The sequence below is a fragment of the Pimephales promelas genome, chromosome 14, assembly GCF_988280905.1.
Source record: "Pimephales promelas chromosome 14, fPimPro1.hap1.1, whole genome shotgun sequence".
Lineage (NCBI taxonomy): Eukaryota > Metazoa > Chordata > Actinopteri > Cypriniformes > Leuciscidae > Pimephales > Pimephales promelas.
In genome coordinates, this window is record NC_142782.1 from 31,740,292 (window position 1) to 31,748,710 (window position 8,419).

The 8,419-nt window shown below is 34.2% G+C and overlaps 1 protein-coding gene across 1 annotated transcript; it reads right to left on the reverse strand.

The window, feature by feature from the left end:
* Positions 1-2,361: 2,361 nt before the first annotated feature.
* LOC120481658 (uncharacterized) lies at positions 2,362-8,030 on the reverse strand. Its single transcript, XM_089119863.1, has 9 exons — positions 7,946-8,030; positions 7,824-7,859; positions 7,664-7,696; positions 6,476-6,508; positions 6,279-6,335; positions 6,096-6,137; positions 4,358-4,630; positions 3,316-3,450; positions 2,362-2,946 (listed from the first exon to the last, which is right to left on the reverse strand). Exons 1-9 carry the CDS (start codon positions 7,989-7,991, stop codon positions 2,903-2,905), a joined length of 699 nt encoding a protein of 232 aa, XP_088975989.1. The 5' UTR covers positions 7,992-8,030; the 3' UTR covers positions 2,362-2,902.
* Between the last annotated feature and the right edge of the window lie 389 nt (positions 8,031-8,419).

The following is an 8,419-nucleotide window of genomic DNA, read 5'->3' on the forward strand; positions in this document are numbered from 1 at the left end:
AGCTTACCCAGCAATGCCTTTACAGTGTAATATACTAACATGTGATTTCCTTCTTTGATATAAAGAGGACCAATCTACATAGTTGTTCAGCAAACAATGATGAGTACGTGAGCAAGCATTTGTTATAAAACGCAGTGCAGCATGATAAACACCATCCAGCTTTTAAAGGGTTAGTTCACCCAAAAAAGAAAATTAAGTCATTAATTACTCACCCCCATGCTGTACCAACCCCGTAAGACCTTCGTTCATCTTCGGAACACAAATGAAGATATTTTTGATTGAATCTGAGGGCTGGATCAGTCCTACATAGACAGCCTGAGGGACTGCCTCTTGACGGCCCAGAAAGTCATTAAAAGAAAAGGTTTAAATATTCCATGTGCCTACAGTGGCTCAACTATAACTTTATCAAGCGACGTGACTACTTTTTGTGCGAAAAAAACGTAAATAACCACTTTATTCGACTTTCCATTACTTCCTTATGGGCGCATGCGCGAGAACTGAGACGAGACCGTTCTTCTTCGACTACTTTTTGTTACCGGCTGCTCACCGCTTAGGAGTTTTACCGCCCCCTACCGTATAAGATGACGTACTGATATAGCCGGAGGCGCAAAACGTTCTGTTTACAAGCAGTATGTCATCTTATACGGTAGGGGGCGGTAAAACTCCTAAGCGGTGAGCAGCCGGTAACAAAAGTAGTCGAAGAAGAACGGTCTCGTCTCAGTTCTCGCGCATGCGCCCATAAGGAAGTAATGGAAAGTCGAATAAAGTGGTTATTTACGTTTTTTTTCGCACAAAAAGTAGTCTCGTCGCTTGATAAAGTTATAGTTGAGCCACTGTAGGCACATGGAATATTTAAACCTTTTCTTTTAATGACTTTCTGGGCCGTCAAGAGGCAGTCCCTCAGGCTGTCTATGTAGGACTGATCCAGCCCTCAGATTCAATCAAAAATATCTTTATTTGTGTTCCGAAGATGAACGAATCATCTGTCTGTTTACCAAAATTCTTCAAAATATCTTTCAACATTTACATTTATTTTTTTATCCCATTCTTTTGATTTCCTGAATCACTTCTCTGTAACCTCTCTTCAGGGTTCCTATAAACATTTTCCATTTCATACCTTTTCAGACTCAAATTTTCACACCTCTAGATTTTTCAGAGTCATATTTCGTGGTTCATTCAACATTATTTTCAGCATTATATTTAGTAAGTAAAGTAGGTAAATACAGTCTCTAAATCTTTTTTTTCTGTTTTTTTTTTCTCTTAAAGTGTTAACATGCGCTTACAAAGCATTTTAGGTTTCTTTTCATCATGTAAGACTGGAAAAACTGGAAGATAGCGCAACTCTCTGAGAGAACAAAGCAAATTAACATTTTAATGTCTTTATTCCAGAACATTTGATGTTTTGTATTGATTATCTTTGAACTTATATATTTACCTGACATAATAAATTTTAACATTTTAAAAATTCTAACTGACATAATTTCATTAGTTAAAGGGAACATTCAATAATTCGCTTGTATAATGATGCACTGATATCATTAGAAACATTTTCATTTTTGGAGTCAGATGAAATAACGAGAGAAAACATATGAAAAATGTATTGCATTTAATCAAAAATGATTTGCCACGAGAAAAGACTTCACCCACTGATCGGAGCCGGGCTTTACAGCTTTAAAACCTCCATATACGTATATAAAACTGAACAGGGGCAGTAGTCTGTAAAACAAACTTTTTTCTACTTATCCACACCTGGAAATTACTCAAATTCCATACTTTTCCAAACTGCATAAACCCTGCCTCTTTGAAACTGTTGGCCTTTATGAGGAGGAGACTGCCAGTTTCTGCTTACACTGCATAAAAATAAGATGGGAAAGCGCATCACAGAATAGGGAACTTCCACAGAAAAAAAAATACGCTCTTCTGCTTAAAAGGTTTTCGACAAAAAGAGGAATAAGACCAAAATAAACATTAGTTGGGCTTTCCCGAGATGAAGAAACTTTTCTCTATCAAAGAGACATTGCTTTCTAATCATTTATTAAATTGATACATTTCTGAGTAAAAATGGGTTCCTGTTTTTTTTTTGTTTGTTTTTTTTTGTTTTTTTTTGCAAGTGTATGACTTTTTTTTTTGGTAACAGTTTACAATAAGTTCTCATTTGCTAAAATGTAATAACTACCACAAACTATAGGCAATTAATTAATTACAGTATTTTTTAAACTTTTTTAATGTTAGTTAATAAAAAATACAGTCATTCATTGTGTGTTCATGTTAGTTCACAGGACATATGGTAAAAAAATACAACTTTTGATTTTAATAATGTATTACTAAATGTTGAAATTAACTTTAGTTAATATTAACTAACAATGAATAATACTACTACAGCATTTATTAATTTTAGTTTTGATTTTTTTTTTATTTGATTTATTCAACAATGATCATAAACGTATACAATCATGCCAGAGGCAATTCATATACATTTCAATGCAACTTGTCGAGGATAAAATACACAAAAAAGCCTCAGGCTTATTTCCATTGTGGTCCTCTATAAAATGGGCGACCAGTTCCAGTGGGAATAAAATCAAAAACAAACAACTCACGTCTCACACCTTAATAAATTCATATGGGATCCTATTTGGAAAGCCATTTATAACTTCTTTTCTAAATATAGTTAAATATACATAGAATATATATTCTTTTCTAAATATACTTCTTTTCTCAATAGACTAATGTTTGCTGAAATGTGAGGGGTGTACTCACTGTTGCGAGATACTAGATATAAAATAAGGATTTTACTTGAATGTTGAAAGAGTAATACAGTTCAGCATGCAGAAAATTGTATTAATCTGAATTGATTAATTGATTAGTTGTCCATTCTTTCCTCTTCAGAAACTCGGATCTCTTCTTATACATTAATATATTCATCAGATGCCCCAGTAATCTTTGGACCTGTTGAAAAACAAATGCATTCTGCTTATTTTGTGTCTGATTTGATTTAATATTGCGTACAGCAGCATGAATGTGGCAACAACACACAGCTAAATAAATGACAAACTCCAAAATTTTAACTCAAATTGCGATTATTACTGAAGCTTTTATCACGGTATATACAGTATCATCACAATATTGTTGCAATTTTTTTGTTGTTGTTCTATAACATGTTTAATATATTTTTCTTGTGCCAAAAAGACCGCTTTTGAGATGTTTTCTTGTTCTTTTGAGCTTTTCTAAAACCAAGTGCTACAACATAAATGATGCATACAGTATAGTTTTAAATGAATATATCAGAATTATTATTTGTTTGGGTGAAATGCTCACCTTTAGCATTGCTCTTAAAGGTGGCTATGATCACTGCAGCTGTCATGATGACGAGACCAACAACAATGAAGGAGAAAAAGCCAATATAGAATGAAGAGACTCCTTCCTCACAATGATCCAAGATTGCAGAAAAATCTGAAAGCAAACACAAGGACCAGCAAAACCACATGAATTTCACATGTGTAAAAACATATGCGGTCACATGTGACGTTTTCCATATGATTTGCATAAGGAAAACGTGTTTTTGGAACAGTTCCCTTGTAAAAAACATGGGAAATTCATTTGATTATTCTGTAATAGAAAAAATATACATTTACACCCCCGGGTCTTCAGGGCACATACCGTATGAGATTTATTTTAAAGAGCCTGGATCCAACATGCAAGTAATAGGCATTAGGATTACAATACTTCTTTTATCTGAAAGTGCCATTTGTAGTATATTTATGTTTTACCAGACTGTATAGATCTCGCTGTTGTTGATGTGTCCATATATGGTGATTAGTTATGTTGATTAATTTCATTTCGAAATGAACAAATAAAAAGAATAATTTCTTCCTTTAAATAACCAAAAATTATGCATTAGTACAACAGCAAATCTGCTGACTTTGTGTGTTGTAATACAACACGCTCATGATGGGGCTGTTTTGAGCTTAATACATGTTCTTTTTTTTTTCTTCACTTTTTAATTTTGAAAAGCTGCATTTATAGCCATTAAACAATTAAGTGACTTCCCTAGTGATAAAAACCTATATGAAAATGTATTTAAACATTTATTTCCAGCCCATTCTCATCCCCAAGGCAGGCGTCACCTAACTGACGCCTTGGAAAGCATTTGACCATGCTTCAATATCTGACGCTTTAGGCGCCCTTTAGCGTCAGTTAGATGACGCCCTAGGATCGCGTGTACCCTACCCTTTAAATGCAAGTGTTTTGGTACATTGACATATGTTGAGGTGTCAAAATCTATCATGCCATCATAACAGTATTAGGATTACAATACTTTTGAAAATGTCATTTGTAGTGTATTCTCAGTTTGTTTTACCAGATGGGCTGTAGATGGAAGTCTCACTGCGACGGTTCACCGCAGAGTTAATCTCGTGCACACAGGTGAAGGAAACAGGTGGACTCGCTTTCACAACGAACACACACTTCTCATTTGAATAACACAGTGGGTCCTTCAGTGTGTAGTTGTGTTCACCCTCCACTGACAGCTGGAAAGAGCTCTTAGTGAACCTCCTGCCAAATGAACACATCACTATCACATGCTCTCTGTCCTGCATCTGCCGGTACACTGCGATGTTGGGCTCTGGAGCATCTGAAATAACATTGACATATTTATTAATACCACTGGCGTAGGAACCGGGGGGGACGTGTCCCCCTCAATATTGAAAAATGCGGCATGTGTCCCACCCAAAAAATTCCATACCTAACCTACCGCAGGAACAAAAACTGTACATTTGGAACTTTTATTTTTAAAGCGTGACAAAGAAGATATCCAGTTTTGCCAGCAAGTCAAACAAACCTTCCCATTTCATGTTTGAATAATCACCATTTGCTTCATATATTTCACTCACCGGAGCATCTGATTGGTAGAGAGAAGTTAACGTGAAATTTCACTATTTTACTGAAACGCACCAGCTTTGAACTGGAACCTTCATGATTTTTCTAATCTGACATCTGAATGATATTTTTGTTATTAGCTCCATTTTATTTATAATATCACATACCTTTGTTTGCAGTTTGAATAAATAATAAACACAGCAGTTTGAACTCTTCTCCACTTTATTATTATACCACACATCAGATCTCCAAAATCCCGCGACCGTACCAACAAGTGCGCACGACCCATCTACGGCACGCCCCGAGGGGAAAAATACATTGCATACACACATACAACGAGCGCTAGTACATCATTACCGGTGTTAACAGAGTTAATGTTGGATTATGTCATTTACAATCCAAAAAGGTCTGTTACAATAATAATAATAAAAAAGATTTTGAGGACAGTTACACTGTATTGAGAAAGTTGAGAAATAATAATATTTTTAAAGTTTTCAACAATAATTGTCATTATTGAACCCTTGCTCTTATTTTGTTTCTGATTTCTCAGCTTTGTCATTATTTTAACACATAATTTATTTTTTATATATTTTGACACGGTTTGTTTTAAGAAGTTTCAAAGAGTTAGCAAAAGAGTAAAGTAAAAGTTAAAACTTTTTTATTAAAAGTAGGCATTTATTTTTTTATTAAGTATTTATTTTGTATTAACAATGTATTCATTTATAATGTATCATTATTGCGTGACATTTGTGTCAATAATCGTCAAGCACAGGTGACTTCACGTAGTGGGAGGGGGGCCCCAAAACAGACCGCCACTGCATGTACTGCATCACCAAACTGTATGTTACTATTATGGTGGTGGGATAGACGTTGATTCATAGTGGCCAGTATGTCCCCCCCAATGTCAAAGACGTTCCTACGCCCTTGATTAATACAAAACTGTTCTAAAATGACAGTCATTATACTGCATTATACTGCATATATAATATCTATCTATCTATCTATCTATCTATCTATCTATCTATCTATCTATCTATCTATCTATCTATCTATCTATCTATCTATCTATCTATCTATCTATCTATCAATCTATCAATCTATCAATCTATCAATCTATCTATCTATCTATCTATCTATCTATCTATACAGTAAATAAAAGTCATCTTACTTTAATATCCAAAATTATGCATCATTGCAAGAGTGCAAATCTGTGGACTTACTCTCTTTCTGGTAATGTGTTGTGCTTATTTTGTTGGGTCGAGCTGCAATGAAACAAAGAGAAACGTTTTGAACAGCTGAATGTCAAAAATATGTATGTGTATGTATATATGTGTATATATATATATATATATATATATATATATATATATATATATATATATATAATAAATCTCCACACTTACCAGTGGCCCAATAACATGAAACATTTTGCCAGTATCCGCAGGGATTTAAAGATGATCCTAAATATAAAAATTATATATTGACTGGATATATAAAATAATGTGCAGATTATATAAAATTGTACTAACTAAATACACAATAACTAATAATGACAGAAAAGTCTGTAGATTAAATAGATTAAGGTTTTTAGATAATGCACCTGGCGATGGAAGTAGAGTTGTGAAAGGCGACTCTGTACAAAACAAAAACACATCAACAATTAAATTGAATTCTATGCTGACAAATATAGTGTCAATATTAAAGTTGAAATAATGGAAGATGATCCTAACTATAAGTACTTTTTATGACCACCAGCTCAGATGTTTTTATGATTAGCAATGTTAAGCCGCCTTGTCCTTCATCCTAATCCTGATTGAATCGGAGCATGGTAGGGAGGTGTTTCCTTCAAATATAGTTAGCTTTGTTTTTCTTATTTGTTTTTTTCCCTTCCTGAACTGTGTTGCTCCTTATTAACTTATGTTTAATAAATTCACTTTTCGCACTTTAAAGAGTGTTTTGAAGCCTTGGGAGTGAGAGTGGGGACTCCAGGGATCTTGTTGATTGGTCTGCTTGCCAAGTGTACGAGTCTTTAGTTTAGGGTGTCCCATTCGGGATTTCAGTGCTCAGAAGTGTTTGTGGGCGGGTGAAGACGTGGGCGAAGCCAAAATACACTCTCGATGACTCGATGCCAGCGCCTCTTAGGTCTGCAACTTCCTGATGTAACCAACTGCATTTGTGAGATAATCGAGCCGAGAGATCTCATAAAAAGCCAAGTGTCTCACAATCATATAACAGACAGATATTCATTTGAATGCACTAGATTTATTCAAAGTCTACATGCAGTTTGTAGGATGGTTTGTATTTATTTGTGAAATATTATTAAGGCTTATTTATATATATTTGCAAAACACATGGGTTACTCCACTGCATTTCATTTAAATGGACCTTTCTACTTGCACATTGCTTTCTGTTTGTTTGCGATTCGAGCTTTCCTTTACAAAGCAGATCGAGTTTGTTTGCAAAATGCTGGCTTTGTTTGTTTAATTATGGCAAAATATTAACTAAGGAGTATTGAATTAAGGAGTGTGCCATCTGGGATACAGCCATAGATTGCAGTTCGCTTGTCTTTTTACTCTTTTCTTTTACCACAGTCTCTCATATTTACACATTCACATACCTTCATCTAGCGACTATGCACATTTAATTCCACAAATGAAAACAGTTTGACTAACTATATCAAATATTGACTGAATATATAAAATATTGTGCAGATTATATTAACTGAAAACAGAATTTAGAATAATGACAGAAAAGTGTACTGATTAAATAGATTAAGATTTTTAGATACCTGTCAATGGAGACTCAGATGTGTGAGGCGATTCTGTACAAAAACACAGCAATTTTTTTTTATAATAATAACATATTGACTGCTATCTTTGTATTTTAAAATATTTTGATATACTGTATTTTTCTGACAGAAAAATGTATAAAGTCATTAGATGGTGCACCTGTTATATAATATCGGGACCATGCATCAGATGAATCTGTACAAAAACAAAGCAAAAAATTTATTAACACCTGTCCTTACAATAGAGAAAAAATCTGAAGCAGAGAAATGTGATAAACTTACTGAAAGCTGGCCAAAGGACCAATAAAAGGACATAAAGCAGGTTCATGCTGTCATAGATTAGAGAGCTACAGCTTTCTGAGACACATGTGTGACAGTGAATGAGTCTGACACTGACTTCCTCTGTTTTAACAAGTAAAGGCAGAATAGAAGGGGCAAAGCAGAACTGCCTCTCAACACAAACATTAATTTTCTATTTCTATTGCTGCTGGGCTTCCAAAATCTAGCTGATTTCAAGATATATTAGGCATCAAACAGTATCATATTTTATAATTGAAATATATATGCACAATATCTGGATATAGCTCTTAATTTTTACACAGTTTAAAGATGCTTACGTGCACATTTGTTATTTGTGTCGATCTGGACATCAGAACACACAACCACAAGACCATAGTTTTTTAGACAGAGACATTTGCCCTGGTATCACCTATACCACACACAATTGTCAAAAAAAACAAACAAAAAAAACAAACA

Bases quoted from the DNA above. Each gene is read 5' to 3' on its own strand.
- LOC120481658 (XM_089119863.1), bottom strand. From the start codon at position 7,991: ATGAACCTGCTTTATGTCCTTTTATTGGTCCTTTGGCCAGCTTTCA. The intron at 6,509-7,663 runs GTATCTAAAAAT...TGTTTTGTACAG, and splicing joins ATCTGAGTCTCCATTGACAG to AGTCGCCTTTCACAACTCTA. The intron at 4,631-6,095 runs GTAAGTCCACAG...ATGTTATTTCAG, and splicing joins AACACATTACCAGAAAGAGA to ATGCTCCAGAGCCCAACATC.